Below are 20616 nucleotides of genomic sequence, written 5' to 3' on the forward strand. Positions count from 1 at the left end.
AGCTGGCTATTATGGTGTAAAATCCTTTTGATGTTCCAGTCATTTTTTTTTTTTCTACTCTCAAGTGCAAATCTGGATGAGCGCACAAGTTCCACTCGTGTTTGCGGAGCTGGCCTTATTTTGCGGGCGGGCCTCTCATTTCTGCCAGGTGACTCTATTTGGACGTACCCCTTTAACAGGAAAGCTGAAATACCCAAAGTGGGATCTCTGACTGTTATCCACTTAAGCTGCTTGTAATAAATCAAATACAACGATATAACTTGGGGAGCGGAGGTTGCTTTGATATGTACACAAAGGCACCTCAAACTGCAGGCCAATTTTACACACATTTTGTTCTCCAAATCTGCGCAAACAAAATCAAGCACTTAAACTGATTTATTTATTTTTTTTATTTAACAGAACACTTGAACACTGTGAAAGGAAAACAGCTATACATTTGATACATTATTTACAGTAAATACTTAGGACATTCTAAAATAGATTTTCAGATTAATAAAACAGGACACAGACAACAGAATAGACATACATATAAAAAGAAATAAACGTACAGAAACAGATGAACGCCTGGGCTTTTCTCAGCTTGTTTCACACGCTCTACACCACATACCTTTGCGCTCTGACTGCACACCGTGGGCTAATGGGGAGTCTGCAGTTGCATCACCTTTTTTTTATTATCATTATTTTCCCTGTCCCCCATCACCCTCACCCCACCTCAATCCATCAATGCAGCTTTTTAAAGTCCATCATTAACGGGATTAAACAGCTGAGATTTCAGAGCCGTGGAACTACGGGGCTTTGAGGCAATACTTCCCGGTCTCCTTGCCTGATTGGACCGATGAGACGTGATGTCAGATGACCGCATGCGCCTCGGATTGGAGAGACGGGCGTAAACAAAGCCGCGAGGAGGGGGTGGGGGAGGAGGAGGAGGAAGAGGACAGGTCTCCACATCTCCAGACAGTCCGACCAAGACACCGAAGCCGACTTTACGCTTAGGGGAGGGCTGCCCCGCCGGCGCGTGCTTGTCTACTCAAGGCTTTAAGTTACTCTGACAGCCTCGTGTTAATTGGTGACGTGCTTTAAGGAATTCTGGAAGAGATAAAGGCAAACTTGCCGTCGTCCTTCTATCCGGACGTTGCGCAGTTTTTCATTTAGCAGAGAGAAATTTACCAACTTATCGCGCATCTGCCCCTCGTTAAATCCTTAAAAGGGGGAAGCAGCATTGTAGTTTCCCTTCTCTCAGACGCAGATAGTTAAAGTAAATAAGTGAAGTTGAGTAACAGCGATCGGGTATCTGAGTATATGCGCGTTTCGATCACGTTTAGAGAAAGTCTGAGTGGTCTGGATCAGCCTGAAAGCATGGTCCAATAATTTGGAAGACGGAGGGAGAAAGCGGGAGAGACAGAAAGTAAGAAACAGAACAGAACAGAAAAAAAAAAAAAAAAAACTTTCGGGACACTTCGAAGTGTGTTTGACTCACACATCCAGGTGTCCCGCCGAGCGGTGCGCGGTCTCCAGCTCGGGCCGGCAGCGCTGACATGCTGCCCAAAGTCGAGACTGAATCTTTGGGACTCACTCGATCGTATGGGGAACAGGGGCACATGCCAAGGAACTTGCAAGGTAAGAATAGTCACTCCGCCGATTGTCTATAGATGTAACTGCTCCATAATGAAGTGTCCACTTTTGAGCAGCGCATCTGGCTGAAGTTCTCAGCGCGCTAAAGTAAAAACTTTGGTGCAAAGTTATTTGCGTCACTTTTACGCGGATGGCTCCAGCCACTTCCATAAAACTAGTGCCATAAAAGTGTTTAATGGCTGGATGTATTTATTTGACGCATTGAAGAGTTACGGAAATTGGTTTCCATAAACTTTAATAATTTATTTATATTATTATTCTTTTTTTTTTTTTTACATTTCAAACCAGGATATATATTTAGATGCAAATTTAAATGCAATTCTTTACGTTTTTGCTGGTGAACAGTTATCACAATCAGATGTCAATTAACCAAACATCAAAAAACGCGCAAAAACCTGAAAGGCAGGGAACCCGTACGTAAGCGTTTATCTTGTTTCTATTTCCGAGGTTTTGTAATTAGACCACCGGCCTACGTCTTAATGCCATAAAATGACAATTTTCAGGATCATCTGTAATTTGTAAACAAAATATATTCAAGAGTCAGACAGACATTTATTACCCCCAGAAGATAAGTTAAAAGTCCAGAATCATCATCTGATTTGACGAGTTGATCCAAAGTTTTCCTGTCCTTGTAAAAGTGAGAAATAAAACGAAACTGTGTTCTCAAATATGCAGTCTCCTAATATATATATATATATATATATATATATATATATATATATATATATATATATATATATATATATATATATATATATATATAACTAAATTGTATAAATTCGAAAGTCGGTGGAGGTTTTTTATTTGCTACATAATAAAATGACATTTTACTTTTAAACACATGAATGAAAGACATACCATTATTTTCCTGTGTGAAAAGCAGAATTAATGATCTGATTTAAAAAAAAAAAAGCATCTTTGATGCTATAACGTTTCTTAGAATTGACATAATTATGCACATTTCCCTCGGGCTTACATTAATTTTATTTTCTTGATCTTCCCGCGAAACAGACTACACTCGCAGCAGCGGAGAAAAAAAAAGAAAAAAGAAAAAAAAAGACTGACTCATTGTCAAAGATAAACACGTGTAACCCTGCTTATTCCACACATGTCATTCCTCTGCAATATAAGCGGGAAATCAATTAGTCCTCTTTGGTTTTATGACACAGTGATAAGGCTCATAGAAGGAGTGGTTTGTTTGGGGGTTTATTATCTGATTTGACGAAGAAAAAAAAAACGAGGTAACGTGAGTGGAAATATATTTTTTGTCATTATTCTGGTTTGATTGGATGTTTGAACAGGTGGTCTTTCTGTACTTGTTAAAAAAAACACCGATTTGTTGAAATAAATCCTTAAAAAGCAAACGCTGTTTCCCTTTTATTTAAAGGTAATATATATGCTTTTTTTTTGCAGCGTGAAGTTTTAACTGCTATAATCATTTTGTCCTCGCAAAATTCTTTATCTTTAGTCAGCTGTGCAGCACCTACAGAGCGAACACGCAGCATGTAGTAATATTATTTCGTTTATGCGCTTTAGAGCGAAAAAATGTAAAAATAAATAAAAAAAAGAGAAAAAAAAGAAAAGAAAAGAAAAGAAAAAAGAGAGTTCAGAAGGTAAATTTGCTTTGAACGTCTCTGAAAAATAGAGTTAAGAAAAAAAAAATCAGCAGTCTGGTAGAACTTGTTGCTTCAACTCGAAAATTCAGCGCCGATCCCAGTAGGGAAACGCGTTAACAAACTACAAATCATGTCTAATTAACGGGTCTCGGAGAGCAGATGAAGCGGATTTTTTTTTTAAGTGAATGGTGCACTAATACGTGTGTGTGCATGTGTGTGTATGTGTATGTGTGTGAAGGCCACGGAAAAGGCGTCTGTGGCTGACAAAATATTTCCACTTTTACAGCCGCATCCACCGAGGTTTTCCTGTTTGATCTTGGCTGCTTTGCTTTTTTATGATAAGTACCATAAAATGCTTTAAACTGTTGTAAATGCATGCTTGGCTGTTTGCTCACACACAGATACTCATACACATGAAAGTATTTCCAAAACTGAAATCAGAGCAATGGTAAGCAAGAGCAACTTTTAAAAATCGTTTGACGTGTTGTATTTTTTTATTTTTTTTTTAATGAGGGATATTTGTGAAAATATAATTGGGACATTTTACGCGCATCTGTTTTTTGAATTCCGTCCTTTCCAGATTGACAATAATGACTTTTATTTTTCTGATTCCAAATTAAATTTATATTTAAGAACTTGTTCAGATAACATGAAATATCGCTGCTGCTTTTTCACAACTTTAAAGCAGATTTAAATCCTCCTGAACTGGCCTTTGGCGTTAGTGCTGATTCTTAGAGAAGAAAAAAAAAATGTTGGTTTTAGATGTTTTTTTCTAATCGCCCGCAAAGATAAGGGCTTCTCTGTGTGTTTTCATTTGTCTGTGGGCGGTAACATTTTCTCATCCAATCCTCAAGTCTAATATCTCCCCATTTCCCCCAGCGATTTCACGACTTAGACGCATGCATATTTATGAGGCTGACTTTCATGCACTTTTTTTTTTTTTTTTCTATTTTATTTTTTTGGCTGTAAGAAGAGTGAGGAGTAAGAGGGAGAAATGGTTGCGTCCCTCTCCACACACTCCTGAATCGACCCTTCATAGTGTCTGGGGGCACGATTTAAAGCTTCAGAAGAGAAACAGAAGTTTCACAAAATCCCATTCAGCTGCGACGCGGAGTCCCTCCGCGGTTCACCTTGATGGATGAGAGCGGGCTTTTTGGGGGAAAAGAGCGCTCAACACTGAAATAGACTTCACTCTGCGTGTGTGTCTCCGTGTGTCCTCTTGCAGCCCCCCAGTTAAAAATGATGGACTACTCCTATGACGAAGACCTGGACGAGATGTGTCCCGTGTGCGGGGACAAGGTTTCCGGGTATCACTATGGACTCCTGACCTGCGAAAGCTGCAAGGTGGGTGCCCCGTAAGACGAGAAAATGTTTAGATTTTTCTGGACTGCAACGTCAAATATGGTTTGTGCTTGTGCGGTGCCGTGTGCCATGCCTAAAACAGTTAAGTACCGTTTTGTTAGGAAGGTTAAAGCTGTTTAAAGCTGTGTAGCTGCTTTAACATCCAGTCTTGTCAGCATTAGGGTGTCAAGTTTATGCTTGTGTGACATGGGCAATTTAGCATCCAAGCAAAACTTTTAGTGTTTAGTCAAACTTTTATATATATATATATATATATATATATATATATATATATATATATATATATATATATATATATATATATATATATATGTATATAAATAACTGAACCTTTTCTGCTAAAGTGCTAAAGTGGCTTTTCACTCTTAAAGTTTTGTTGTATGCTATGCAGTTGCATTCTCCCCAAAAAATATATAACAGAAGAACACACTAACTTCCTTATCAAAATTGGGTGAAACAAATTCTTAAATATTCCTGTGCAATGATGCTGGAGACAATTACACGATCAATGTATCTGTCTTTGTTGCCAGTTTTGCAACCAGACAGACAGACAATAGCTCAAAATAGAGGTGATCAGTTACTGTCCCGATTCCTCAAGACGCAGTGGGATAGGCCTTAAACTTAGTCCAGAATAGACCAGCTCCAAGCACAATCACTTTGTTCTCTTACAGTGCTTATACGCTCCCCTTTGACAGCACATGAATTCACAATAGAAAACTCGTTTGGAGTGTAACAAACAGAGAAGTTTTTATTTTTTCCCCCCCAAGTTTCAAACCTTGTCCTAACAGAATGGTGCCCTGGGCAGTGAGCAACATAATCCATATCAAAATCTGAAATTCCATACATCGCAAAATATGTGGGAGGGTTGCAACACTTGAGGCAAAATGTACTCTAGAGATGGTGCTGTTTGAGAAAGCTCCTGTCTAAAATTCTCGTCACATCTTCATTAGAAGATCATCCGCTTTGCCCGAGCTACGTGTTTCCGTGCATGACAAGACATGAGTAAAATAAAAGGTACCATGCTGTTAAACTTGAACTCTGTCAACAACTTATTTGTCCTTCTCTTCCTTTTTTTCCCCCCCAGTTCAGTAAAGCTGTCAGTGCAAAATTAAGCCAAGACAAATGTCTCCACATTAACGCTCTTCAGCGTAAAATTGCAGCTCGCAGTATTGATGCTGCAGTGCACATTTCTTGCCTATGTGGTCATTATTCAAAGCAGATGTTATAGATTTGATCCCATAGTTTGACCTTGAGATGCTGAATATTTGCTTGTAGGGAGACGTCAGTGGCATCTCTGGTGCTCCTCAGCGTCTGCGCAGCCAATCTGCATGTTTCCCGGCTGACTTTAAACATGCTGATGTTTTGTGTGTGTGTGTGTGTGTGTGTGTGTGTGTGCGTGTGCACGCGTGCGCGCGTATGTGTGTGTTCTGGATGCAGCTGAAGAGGTGCTTTATGGAATGCTGCATATCCTTGGTGAAACATTAATGATATTGATAATTACCCAAAGCCTGTCATTGATTATCGCTAAAATGTAGCAGTTCGTATGATCATCAGGGCTGGGCTGATAAATCAGCCTGCTGACACATTACAGGTTCATTCTGCCATTAAATAGATGCGAGCAGCGATTCAGGCTCATCCAGGTTAGATCCGTCTTCATTTCACTGGAAGCGACTTCCAGGTTGATCAGTGTAAAAATCAGTGATGAGATTTAATCATGTCTAGTTCTGTCAAATCTTGGCCATGATCCACTTTTATTTTTAACTGAGCTCCCTATCATCCCACATAGGCTGTAAATCATGTATAGCATGATTGTTATTAGGACCTACTAATTAGATTCATACTTTGAGCGTTTGATGTTCTACAGAACAAATAGATCTGATGCACATCATGAACAATAGAACAGTTGCATCTGCAGATGTCAAAAGTGCTTATAGACACACACACACACACACACACACACACACACACACACACACACACACACACACACACACACACACACACACACACACACACACCACACACACTCATCAGCTGTCATTGAAGTGCAAAGATCATTTCTGTTCATGTGCTTCACCTCAGTAAGATAAACATGTTATTGCATCAAACTTTCTGGAATAATAACACGAGATCTTCTTTTGAGTTCCAACAGAACAACAACAGAATAACCTCTGAGCCCTAAAATATCGTCGCTCCATGCGGCTGGCTTATGGATCAGAAACTTAGAAGTTAGACTCAGTTGCTGCACACATACGGGAACAGTGCTTCCCAAATACTAGAGTAAAGTTATTATATACTTTTGCCTTTGATTAAGCCTGATTGCACTGCAGCGTAAATGGAATAAAAGCTGTTTCTATCAGTCATGCAAAAGCTAAAACAGCAATTTAAGTCTTGGCTCGCAGTGCATCTGAAAAGAGCAGTTTTCAGTAAGTAGTTGCACGCTTAAAAAGCGAGTTGGAATCAGGTTGAGCTCTTGTACATGAATGCTAAGAAGAAAGTATTGCTGAAGCACAAATACTAAAGTAGGGAGTCGATTTTCCAGAATCCAAAGCTCTGCCCTTTTTTTTTTCCCTGTGTTTGGTCAGATCAGGCAATGCAGATTGTCAATTAAATATGTGTTTGGTGAGATATTGACAGCAGCACCTTCTTTTTTATTTTATTTTAAAGAGCAGGTTTAAGGATTCTCCTCCTAGGTTATGGATCTAGAATACGTTAATACCACCTTCCTGTGTTTGATTTTCACTGCAGCTGCCAATAATAAATTCCATGTATGAATGTCTATAATCCCGGAACTTTAAATTATGTATATAATTTATTGGATTTTTTTGCTCTCGTGTGTCCTGGCCATATTATTCAATAATTAAATATAGGGTTGAAAAAATTACTTAATTCCTGGAGTTTTTGTGTGAAAAGGGAATATTGAAAATGAGTAGCCAAATATTTTATGAAGTAGTTTAAAATGCAGTGAAGCACTGGAGAACAAATCAAAACAGCTAAACAAAAGTTTATGTGCAGCTCATCAGTTAAAATCCAAGTCATTTCACTAAGGGTGTTATAAAGAAATGGATTTTATGACTAAATTTAGTGTGACACACTAACCATAAATTAACCTGAAATAGCTTGTGGAAACACAAAAACTGAAGCATCGCGCACATTGTAGAATATCTTTAAAAACTCCCCTCTGCGTGTGTCTGTGTGTGTGTGTGTGTGTGTGTGTGGGTGTGTGTGTGTGTGTGTGTGTGTGTGCGTGTGTGTGTGTGTGTGTGTGTGTGCATGTATCCATTAAGGCTGTCCCTCTCCATCTGTCTGGGAGTGTGAATGGGCCAATTACTATCGCATTGCAGGGGTCAAGCAGGTTGACGTCTTAATTGGTTCTCTCCACAGGGCTTCTTCAAGCGCACCGTCCAGAACAACAAGCGCTACACGTGTATAGAGAACCAGAGCTGCCAGATTGACAAGACCCAGAGAAAGCGCTGTCCGTACTGCCGCTTCCAAAAGTGCCTCACTGTCGGCATGAAGCTAGAAGGTATGAGGACTTTTTTGTTTTTTTTCAGTGCTCTGCTCTTTGGTTTATTGCAGAGTGACTGAAAGTGGCAACTTTTCTACTGAATTTTGGCTCCTGCATTTAGATTTGTCTTGCCCCTGTACACAAGGTTATGGGGAGTTGTAGTACAAGCTCTGCCAAGCAGTACCCGCAGGTGCTGAGGGTAAATTTTTGGTGATAGACGTGCAGCTGTTGCTTTAGAAGGAAAGGGTTCTTATATCTGGGGAGTTTTCAAATTTGCTTCAGAAAAAATGGCCATACAGAAAAATAAGAACACTGTTTTTGAGATACTAAGCAAGATGTTTTTTTTTTGTTTGTTTTTTTTTTCAGTGAAAGTGTGGACGTGAAAATATTTAATCCAAGCTTTCCACAAATCATCACGTAGCCTCTTAAGTTCATAGGAGTATTATGAATAACTCACATCAGATTCAGTTCATTCCAGATGTCTGTTGTAGACATTTCAATATTAATAAACAAAGATCTGACACAATGCATCTAGATGAGTAAGAAGGCAGCTTCCATGAATTCTCAGCTGAGCATAGAAGGCAGGCGTTTCCATTTCTTCATTTTTATTTACCTGAAACTCAAAGGGAATGTATGCTTGTATTATTATTTTGCATGAAGACGGCTTTCTAAACACTGAATTCTTAGTTGGTGCTCAGAGATAAAGCAAAATACTACATAAAGAAGCTATTTGGACAGCAGTATTTTCTCGAATGTACTTTTTTTCTTGCAAAGATAAAAAATTGCTTTTTTTATTAGACGATATCCATCATCGCTTTTTGGCATGGAGTAACAGGTCAGAGATAGTTGGGGGCAAAGTGTGGGTGGGGAGGGTTCTCTGGTTGTAAATGTAAAGAGAAATATAAAATATTATAGTTAGAATGTTGTTCTTTTGGTTAAATGTGCCGAGGCCTCATTTCATCTCAGAAATTAGGATTTACTCCACACATTAGTTTGGAAACTGTCTTTGGAAATTTGAAAAGTCTGTCTCCATTTTAGTTGAATGTAAAACTATTTAAAGCCTAAACGTCTGATTGTAATTTACTTTTATTCTGGAAATTACTGTAATTGCATTTATTTTCTCATAAATAATTTTAAATGTTGTGTGATGGTTTTGGGGAAAAAAAAAAAAAGATCACATACATGCTTACATTTACAGCAAAACTAAAGGATAAAACAACAAAAAGGAAACAGAAACAAAGCAAAAATCTCAAGGTGTCTCCATCGACCTGCCATTATGGTTTCATTAACAGCTATTAACTGTGAATGGCCTTTGGGCAGAAAGTCCCGGACGGTCATTTGAAAGCTAACAGGGGCGCGAGGAGGGATAGGAGGGGGTGGTTGGTTGTGTTTGATTTGTTTTGCCGGCGGTAACTTTCCGCTCGTAGGCAAGAAGAGGCCCTGCAGCGCTCTGTCAGGTGCCAGAAGCTCCAGTGGGCGACTCCTGCCACATCCAGTAAAGACCTCCCACACAGAAGAGCTGACACCCTTTACCACACACACACACACCTACACACACACACACACACGCACACCTACACACGCACACACACACCCAGGCACACGCATACAGCTCTGCCTTCTAAACACATACATATATTCATGACAGGAAAGTTGTTCAGATGGCCACAGGCAGCAGGAAGTAGTTGTCATTTATTCTAAAAAGGGAAAATGATCTCAGCCATGTGCTGCGTTACGGCGCATGATGGCCTTCAGAAACATGTAAATTTAGGAGATAAACCAGAGACCAAATTTAAAGAAAACTTGACAGTTGCCTCCAAGTGCCACTTTTTTAGTTTGCTTTCTTGTGTAAGACTTTTTGGTGGCTTTTATTTTTAATTGTTGAGCCTTTGTTACAACCAGTGAGGCAGCTTGTTCAGTTTTAGAACGAAGGTCTGGGGAAACATGTCGAAGTGTCTGATTCAGTGCAATAACTCTCCATCCAAATTTGTCATTGCACCTCGTGCAATAAAAAGAGCTCAGTTAGCAAATAACGTCAATTTGCTAATGTTAACATTAGCAAATTAATGTCAATAACCAGTAGTTCAGACTTGGAGTACAAGCTCACTCAGGACTTTTTGCAAATCTGAACAGATTGGTCAGTGAGAACTCTTTTAAGACTTAGGCAGGTCCCTTTTTCTTTTCAAGAGAGATTTGCTTGAACATTACAAAACTGATTACATCCTTTGAGACAAAAAAAAAAAGTCCCATTTATGTTCTTTTATTTAAAAAAAGTCAGTGAAAGAATTTTGCATGTTGTGGTGTGCCATTATTTTGGTGAAAGTGTTGTTTCAGTTTAAGTAGAGTGGCTGAGTGACAAGATATTATCAGATTATGGTTTACTGTTGTCTTTTAAAATCTGTTGCATATGTGAGTTGGTAAACTTGCATCTTTCCCAATAAAATAGACAGAACATTATTATATTATCTCAGTTGGAGTAAAAACAAAAGCAACAAAGTATGAACTTTGATCTAAATGTTTATTAGTTCAACATTAATAAGTAAATTAGGTGTGAACGATGCTGTCAGATCTTTTAAAACTTTACTTCAAAAATGTTTTCAGTAAATATGGCTAAAACAGTGAAGGATGGTAAGTCTTTATGTGAGTGATTTTGAGTGAAAGAATCCAATCCATCCACATGCTGCAAGCACACTCTCTTCTTGGTATGCTGTTAGCATCTCCCGCCTGCATTGTCCCCCTGAAAAAACAAGATTTGATTCATTAGAACATCACTCGCCGCAGCCAGTGAAGCGTGCTATATTTGAACAGCTCCCACTGGCATGATTGTCTTTTTGCTTGCTAATAGTTGTCTTGTATCATATGCTTCACTGAGCTGCCTAATATTTCCTTCACTTGTGTATCATTTTAAAGGCAGAGCATAACATTAATATCTTGATCCCTACATAAATTTGTTATTTCAGAAATAATGCTCTCACAGAGACTCCCTTTCTCCTTTTACGTCGTTTTTTTTTTTTTTTTGCATGCAGTTAATCGTTCATAAAATTTTAATTGATTGCTTACTACAAATTCAAAACCTCTGAAGAGCCACTTAGTTGAAATTAGCACCACTGGTTGAGTGTTTGTATATTCCCTGCTGCATCTCTCCCCCGCTCCCTCCACTTTTTATTTCCTCTCCGTCTCCATCTTTCCAGCTCTGATTTGTCTTCCATCAGCCTCTCAGTACCTGTGGTGGGAAAGCCGGGGAGCTGTCCCATTACTTATGCATAGGTATCATAGGTATTCATGTGTGTGCATGGGATAGGGCGCATCCAGAGCAGGGGCCGGGGCCCCGACATGACAAACAGGGTGTCAGCAAGGCTCCGCGGGACCCATTAATATGCCGGCAGCCGACAGGGATCCTCACCTACGCACGCTTAATATTCCTGTATATTAAACAACCATAAATCAGAGGATATAAGCACTGAGGGCTGTGTGTAAGAAAGGAGTTCAGTATTTGTTACTGTCTGTGTGTAGGTGTGTTCTTGGAAATGTTACATTGCTAAAAAATGAATTTTCTCTCTGCGTCTCTGCTTGTTTGTACAAGTTTGAGACTGTTAGCATCTCCTGGGTACAGCGGACATTTTTGGAGAATAGGAGGAGTTGCGTCAGATTGGAAATTTATGAATTTTATGTTCCCCAGTCTTTGCATTTGTGCTGTCAGACAACATCTCAGAGTATATGATGTCCTCAACCATACAAACTTAAAGCCCCACTATTAACCTCCTTTGTGTCAGTAGCTTTTAACTGGTATAACCATAGTAAAAGTTATATTTCCCCTATCTTGTAAGGGGAACAAGCATCACATTTTATAGAAGTAATTAATCATATTCACAAATTTAATTGGTTTTAAAAACAATTTCTTTTTTTGTTTGTTTTTCATAACAATATTTCAATTTCATCTCTGTGTCTCCAGCCTTTATGCTGTGGTTATTTACTGACAGAAACTAAATATTTTTGTTTACTTGGTTTGAAAGTCTGTTTGTGGCTGTTTTTGTCCAGCCAATCACTCAGTCCAGAGCAAGCTTCAGGCATAAGAGAAATAAGCTGCTGCTTAAGGTTTTAGTCTAGCAGGGAGATAAAGATACCAACACTGTTTACAGACATTATATATATATATATATATATATATATATATATATATATATATATATATATATATATATATATATATATATATATATATATATATATATATATATATATATAGTTTATTAGGAATAAGCCTCTTTATAATTTTCTTTCCAAGGTTTCAGAATATTGAATTCAAAAGAATTCAAATTTTTTAAACCCTCCCCCCCAAAAAAACAAACATATTTTCTAATAGTTTATTTGTAAGTCATAATTTAAAGACGGTTGTTCAGTTATATATGCTGCTTATAATAGTGTTTTTGACAAGGGTCCTAAAAATTTTGAGCCAGCCCTGACCATAAAACATAAGTTCACCCTTTTTTCTTGGCAAGCAGCAATCTAACCTTGAAAGGAAAGGCAACGCCACTGAAACGGTTAATGCATAAAGTTTTATATTGATAAACTAAAAATATTTATTGCTCTCATTTCTGCTGGGTATAGGGATCATATGAATTCATTCTCATCAGAAGCCAAATTGTTGCAGTGTCCAAACACTTGTCATATTGCCACCTTGCTCAGACATGCACAGTTCTCTCTGCCCCCTTCTGCATGTGTGCACTCTTCCCCTCCCACCTCCCCCTCCAAATTAATCCATATTACATGAATGCAAATCACCTTGTTTAATTAGAGACAAAAATGTGTGCATGTGTGTGTGCGCCAGTATGCATGTGTATGTAGTCGTAAGATGCCCCCCCCCACCACCGCTACCACTACCAACTCTGGTATTCATGATGCGCTGTGGGTCCCTTGGTCCGAGGCAGGCGAGAAAGGCAGTCAGGGCCTAATTTTGTTTTCCCAGTAGGGCCAACTATTAGTTTCTCAGCTCATTAATTACGCTGTTGTGGAGAATCATTAATAGTTAAAGTTACCCTACAATAATGTATAATGGATACATTTGACTGGAATTCCAATTTCTTCTTCTTCTTTTTTTTTCTTTTTTGTTTTTTGATGTGAGAGCAATTTCTCAGTGGTCATGATCATTTGTGAGTCTAGCTGAATGGACATTGTGGGGAAGTGGCTGTTGGAGTGCGAGTAAATCACTGCATTTAAACCACCAGAGTCTCTTCAAGGTGGTGGACCGTCTGGCACGCTCCCATCTCTCTGAAGGGGAACAGTGTGTGATGTTTTCCATGTTAGCCACTTTGTGTTCGGGTGTCAAATCTATACATAAGCGTGTGTCTGTGTGCGTGTGTGCGTGCGCACGTGTGTGTGTGGCTGCCCTCTCGGCGGTCCTTGCTCAGATCAGTGACAGGCACATTTTGTGAAAGAGGTCATTAAAATCCCTCCCAAGGCAGCTTGGTGTGTATGCGTGAATGTGTGTGTGGGTATGCGTATATGTCTTTGTACGGGTGTCTGCCCATCTTTCGCCCCTGAACTTAAGTCCCGCTCCACGCCTTCTCCACACCCCCACTTCACTTTCCCTCTTCTGTTCTTTCATTCATCTGTCAAAGCATCAGGCGTCTCAGTGGACCTAAGATTACTTGCTACGGCATCTGACTTGTCCTTGTGTATGAAAAGGTCAAACATATTTGGGCTTAATAGTGTATTTGCCTGCATTTTTGATGCATTTAAAAAGATGGAAGCCGTTTTCGAAATCAGGACGATATGGGTCTAATATTTGTGAATATTAGCACTGAAAAGTCTAGTGCATATTTTTCCCTTTTTATGCTGCATTAAGCCCCAGACGTCTGTTGGCTTTTTGCACGCTGGGCCCTGCAAAGCCTTGTCAGAATAAGATGTAATTAAGTATGAATAATTAACACCAGTGCCCCCCGACTGAGAGATAGTAGAGCAGCTTCCCTGTGGCAGCAGTCGGTCAGATCACACACGAACCTCATTGCAGTCCACTGTGTGCCCAGTTTGTTCATTAGAAATACCCACAGCTCACACTCGTTGTGATCCTCACCACAGGATCCCTGCGCTGAGGGGTGGAGGGGGGCAACGGGGGAGCATCGTGGGTGCGTTTGTTTCATCAGAAAATAAGAACCCCAATTGAATTATTGTCAGACAGATCATGTCTTTGGTCTTTATAAAGAAGTCCTTGCTAATTGACACAGACATTTTAAAAGCTTTTAGGGATTGCATAATCAGAAAAGTAGATTTTTGTCAGAGTTCATAATGCTAACTAACTTCTGAGAGGGAGGCCAGACACCCTTCGCCACCAAAAAAAAAAAAAAAAAAAAAAAAAAATAGAACCTGTTGTACTATGATCCTTCTGTCATTGGGTTCATACAAGTTTAAAATTATGGTCAATGAGTAACATCACTATCACTTTGGTCTGTGGGCTTTAGCAAGTCAACTGATAAACGTCAAGTATAGTTGTCATGCGTAAACCTTTGCCATACAGAAAACTGATGGTAAACACCGCCCCTAAAATGCGTATGTACCAATGTTTCAGCATTTGGGATGTAATGGGACATTGACATCACAAGACAAGTTTTGGTGGAAGAGAAAGAGACAAGAGGAAAAACTGTGGAATCCCCCATATTTTACTCTGACAGAGTAAATGGTTCATAAATCTATGACAGGCTTTAAATGATTACAAGTGATCATTTCGAACATTTTCAAACAGATGTTCAAATGATAAAACTGTTAAATAGTTCTGTTATATGGAGGCTAATTTTAATAGCTTCCACTTGTTTCACAAATCAAAGCCACAGGCTGACAGAAACTGAATCACTCTTCTCAAGATAGTCTGATTTTGAAGAGAAATATTGTGCTGTCCAGATCACATCATGTGAACGTACACGATTTGGCATAATGCCATGACCACCAGAGGCCCTCTGACAGGTTTATGGCTATGCAGCCCCTTAACTGATGTTGGATTAGAATAAATAAGCCAAACTTCACTCCTCATGTGCATCATTTAACCCTGACATCAGTTCACCACTGTTGCTAATCAGTGTTATTTCCTCAGAATTATAATCTAAACTCTTGCACTTTTTCTTCTCAATCTTTGCTCCTTCCTTTGATACAAGTTAATGTTACATGGTGATCGAATTTATTCAAGGTGCATCATTTGGTTTTTAATATAAATGTTTCACAAGTAAAAGTGTGAACATTTGCTTTGTCTTTCAGAAATGCCACCAAGAGTGAGCATATTGAACGTACTTTTGAACTAACTGTCTGCTTTTCTCCTCTTTATCATGTCTTCCTCTCAGCTGTGCGAGCGGACCGCATGCGTGGCGGTCGTAACAAGTTTGGCCCAATGTACAAACGTGACCGTGCCCTGAAGCAGCAAAAGAAGGCGCTGATCCGAGCAAACGGCCTTAAGATTGAGGCCATGAGCCAGGTGATGCAAGCTGTACCCACTGACCTCACTATCTCCTCAGCCATTCAGAGCATCCACTCTGCAGCGTCCAAAGGCCTTCCCCTGAGCCACCACGCCGGTCACCACACCAGTCACCACCACCACCACCATCATCACCATCACGCCACAGCATTGCCTCCTACAGACTACGATCGTAGCCCTTTTGTTACTTCTCCTGTCAGTATGGCGATGCCACCACACGCAGGCAGCCTGCAGGGCTACCAGGCGGCCTACGGACACTTCCAGGGCACACGCACCATCAAGTCTGAGTATCCAGACCCATACACCAGCTCTCCAGAGTCCATCATGGGCTACGCTTACGTCGATGCCTACCAGTCAGGCTCTCCAACCAGCTTCCCCCATCTGATAGTAGAGCTACTAAAATGTGAACCCGATGAACCACAGGTTCAGGCAAAGATCCTGGCCTATCTGCAGCAGGAGCAGGCCAGCCGAGGCAAGCACGAGAAGCTCAACACATTTGGGCTGATGTGCAAGATGGCTGACCAAACACTCTTCTCTATTGTGGAGTGGGCCCGCAGCAGCGTTTTCTTTCGTGAACTTAAGGTAAGTGTGATTGATCTGCTGTAGTGATGCTGTTACTTAGGTTAAAAGGACATGATCAAAATATAGGCATTTACTTTTTTAATGTTAAAATGTTTACACAAATTAGAGGCATGAGTTTACTGGGCAATGAGAAACTAAACTACATTTTGTTTCGGTGCTAAGCTTTTTACCACATTTCCAAGCGTGGGATTTAACTCTGCTCATATACATCATTTGTTCTGTTCCTTATGTTCAATATCCTTTTTGTCCTGGTTTTCAACACTAATGTTGAGTGTACAAGGCTGTGGGCTGTGAGCCAGAATTTGCTCATTGCTGGCACTGCTCTCCGTCCTACAATGCCTAATCAAAATTCACCAGCCAGTTGTTTTCATCAAACACGCAAAAGACTTTTTTTCCCCCTTTTGTTGTGGATTTTGAAAACTTTTAGTGTGAGCATTAGGCACATTGTAGTATTCTGCAAACAATTCATATTATTAAATTAGGTGCTTTGATTAGTTTTATAGAACAATGAAATTGGTACATTTTTGTAATGTAATTATTTGTATTCATTTTCAAAATCATTTAATTTTATGGTTAATTTAATTGTTTGAAGGCATTTTCTATAAGTCTATTTGATAAATGTGTCTTTTAGCAGTACATTTTTTTGTCTAAGGCATTCATCAAGTTTCAGATGAAAGCACAAACACTCAGATTACATGAATAGTTCAGATTTTTTTCAGTCTCATATGCAGTTGTATTGTTAAAGGATTTTATTGATTTTATGTTTCTCATGAAGAAGACTTTCATATACTTTTAAATTCATGCTTCACATCGTCCTGGAGTATAAAAATGAGTTCCTGAGCTTCTGGACAGGGACAGTCTAAATGTGACTCTGCAGCTCTGTAAATCCCGATGAATCACAATTTTTGACTTTAAACATGTTTTACATGAGGTTGCAAAATAATAATAATAATAATAATAATAATAATAATAATAATAATAATAATAATAATAATAAAACCTGTTAAATATTCTTGAAAAGAGACACTGAAATCACACTTTCTACAATACACGATGTCTAAAGCAACAATTATAAGTCTCCCAAATATTGTACCGTTTGTTATTGTTTACCTGCGTTAATCCCAAATGACCAGTGTTTGCTGTCTTCAGTACATCACTCTGGATTCTGCTTTCTTTTCATCAGAGACCTCCTGAGAGAGCTTGTGGCATGTATTTTACTTACAGCTTTATTTGTTCTGAATGAAGGTTAATATCCTCAAAGCGATTTGAAAGGCATTTGATTAGCCTGCACTCACCTGGTTTTCTTCCCCTTGCCTATTTCTTTTTATTTCTGTTTGTCTCACAGTACGTTGCTACAGGCTCAGCTGCATATTCATGGGCCTGTTGCCAAATCCCCACTAAATATTTAGTGTAATTTTGTTTTGAAAAGGGAAAATAGCAGCCAAAAAATGTTATATTAAAAAAAAACAAAAATGTGCCAATTACTAAACAGATAAGAGTCCTTGAATAACACATGTCGACATTTAGCATGCACTGTGTCCCCCCTCTCTTGACCTTTTTGAGATATGTATTTGCATTTGCCATAGATGCTCACTATACAGAGGCTCTCACACACATACAAAAAGACTCACTGAAGGGTGTGGCTACGTCTAATAATTGTGTGTGGTTTGCTCATTAATTTTGAATGATCAATTCTGCTCCATTGTTACAGCATCTCTATGTCTCACACCCTCCTCCTAATTCAATTATATCAGCCACTAGTGTTCGTCGCTCCCTGTTTGTCGCCGTGAATGAGTTGTCATTATGTTTGCCTAATGACTACCCATATTACTCTATCCTAACAGTAATTGACGAGTGCTTGTTACAAAGGTGCAAAATGACCCGAGCTCAAAGCTTTTCCCACTGCTACACAGGCCTCATTGCTTTCAGGGGAAAGTGGGGGAGATAATAGAATTTTGCTTATGTTGCCCCTTCTGTTGTTAAAGCATCATCCAAAGCACAAGGGGTTTTGATAAATAATATGCTAGCTGTGGCTCTGACAGTTGTTTTTTTCCCACATGTTTGACCGTCCTGTCTTTCCTTTTTGTTTCTTATTGCAAACTCTTGTAATAATCTGAGCTAAGGTGCTGTGAGAAAATTAATTGCAGTACCGAATGAGAAAGGCAATATCTAGGATTTGTCTAATGAGTACTATTTTGAAAACATTATGAAGACTATTTTTATATATGTTGTCTTTTGTAGCTTCTCAAATATATTTTCTTAGATACACTTAGGTCTTTTTTGTTAAAGTACTCAAATATTTCTTGAACCTTTCCACATTTTGTCATGTTACAATCACTAGCTTCAATAGATTTAAGGGGTGGAGGAGGATTTCATGTGATAGATTATGAGTCTTTGCACAAGACACTTCACCCTCCTTGCCTGCTGGTGGTGGTCAGAGGGCCTGGTGGTGGCAGGCATGGCGGGCAGGCCTCTGTCAGACTGCCCCTGCGCAGCTGTGGTCACTATCTAGTAGCTTGTAAATATGTGAATGACTGAATACAGTGTGATACACTTTGGGGTAATCTGGACTTGATAAAGCACTATACAAGCCATTTACCATTTTTACCATTTAGATCAAAACAAAGTTGTGAATAATTTTGAAAGGGAAGAAAATGCAACATATATTTCAACAATTTCACAAGACGTTTCTGAAAAGAGTGGTGTACTTTATTATAATTTTTTTTATACTGAGTTAATACTTTGTGCAGCCAATTTTCATGCTGCTTAAAGTTGCACAGCTAGAGTCTGCCTTTTTTATGCAAAACATTTTAAGTTTGGCCAGATTGAATAGAAAGCAACTGTGGACATCAAGTCTTCTAGTCTTTGTACTTCAATTTAGGTCTGTACTTTGACTGGGGCATTCTAACACATGACTATGCTTTGATCTAAACCCTTCCAATGTAAACTCTGTATGGTTCTTTTTATGGTAATGTGAAGCTTTAGTTTTCTGACACATTAGATTTTTTTGCAAAAGGCTAAAAGTTTTTGACGATTCTAGCCAGAGGCTCTGAATGGCATGTGGCAAACCTACTGCGCATACTACTAATGGGACCCTTCTAGCCACAACCTTATAAACACCAGATGGGCTGCACCATGGCTTCTACTTGTGCTTTCAACAGATTCTGCCACCTGTGCTGTGGATTTCTGCAGCTCCTTCAGAGCAGTCAACGGGTCTTTTAACTGCTTCCCTTATTAAACTTTATCTTAGCAGTTTATGCAGAAAATAATCTGTTAGTAGGTTAACAGATGTGTCATAGATTGGACATGTGCTCTACACCTAAAGCTCTGAGATTTAGACCTATTTAGAGCTTTAAAACTCTTATTATTATTTATTTAAAAAAATCCTCCTTAAAACTTCTCTACAACTGTATCCCTCCCTGTATGGTGTGATCCTCTGTCTATTTGTTCAGTAAACAGAACAAATAGACTGTTAGCTTCAATTGGTAACACAACATTGAAGCCTTCACAGAAAAGATCTGCTCATTCTGAGATTAAATAAACAAACAGAAAGACTTCAGCAAAAGTTCACTGCGCTCAAATTTATTTTTGGGTATTTATCATTGTAAAGGCACTGGGCACAATTTTAAGTCTTCATTTTTAAAATAGGATTAAATCAAAGTATACTTTTCCTTCTGTTATTGTGCTGCTTTGTGTTGCTGTATTACATGAAATCTGTATAACATACAATAAACTTTGTAGTTGAATCATGAGAAGATATGAAAAATTCAAGGCGTACGAATACTTTTACAAGACACTAGCTGCCCATAATTATGTATGCATCTTAAATAATGGTAAATGACTGAATAGATCATTCATGATGAAGATAAAATCACCCGCAATGAACCTTTATTGTCTCAGCGAGCTGAACATGAATTCAACTCAGTGAGGCTGTGTTTGTGAATCCATCTGAACTTTGACTTCTTCTGCTAATGTTTGAACTGCTAAATGTGAGGTCAAGCCTAAGAGCAGAAATACAGGAACCAGAATATAATTAAAAGTTTGTTACAAGAATGACTTGCTACTGTAGGAAGTTATAAATACAGCTTTAACCAGTACACATGCACATTCCTATGCACACATAGCCAGATTAGAGCCCTGCCCCTTTCACTATTATTAGCTCTGTATGAACAAAAGAATTTCTTTTGTAACAGGGCCAAGCTGGAAGGGTGTGTGCAAGGCATCTGCCAGAAATATGTTTAAAGATTTGGTTTCCATACATTAGCCATAATCACAGCTCTCATAACTATTTTGTCATTAGAAAAACCTACAACAGACCATTTCCCATTCTTTTCCAACATGGCAAGCTGCCTCCGCTTTCCCCCCCCTTAACCTCTGGGAGTGAGACATGACGTGAGGAACATTTATTTCTTACAGATCAGATCCAAGAAGTTGTGCTTTATGACTAACCTGCCTTT

General features: G+C 39.0%; 1 protein-coding gene across 2 annotated transcripts in view; it reads left to right on the top strand.

Annotated features, from left to right (window-relative positions):
• Positions 1 to 774: 774 nt before the first annotated feature.
• Positions 775 to 20616, top strand: part of nr5a2 (nuclear receptor subfamily 5, group A, member 2) — a 92518-nt gene continuing 72676 nt past the window's right edge. For both annotated transcript variants that reach the window (XR_015762683.1, XM_014994662.2), the window contains exons 1-4: positions 775 to 1617; positions 4474 to 4592; positions 7995 to 8136; positions 15447 to 16159. Coding sequence is in view for 1 of the 2 variants with exons in the window: in XM_014994662.2 (XP_014850148.2) it covers positions 1536 to 1617; positions 4474 to 4592; positions 7995 to 8136; positions 15447 to 16159 (1056 nt within the window). In the remaining variant the exon portion in view is untranslated. The remainder of the gene's footprint in view (positions 1618 to 4473; positions 4593 to 7994; positions 8137 to 15446; positions 16160 to 20616) is intronic.

Source organism: Poecilia mexicana, unplaced genomic scaffold, assembly GCF_051168715.1.
Source record: "Poecilia mexicana isolate PSO_F unplaced genomic scaffold, ASM5116871v1 scaffold_4, whole genome shotgun sequence".
In the NCBI taxonomy this organism is placed as follows: Eukaryota; Metazoa; Chordata; class Actinopteri; order Cyprinodontiformes; family Poeciliidae; genus Poecilia; species Poecilia mexicana.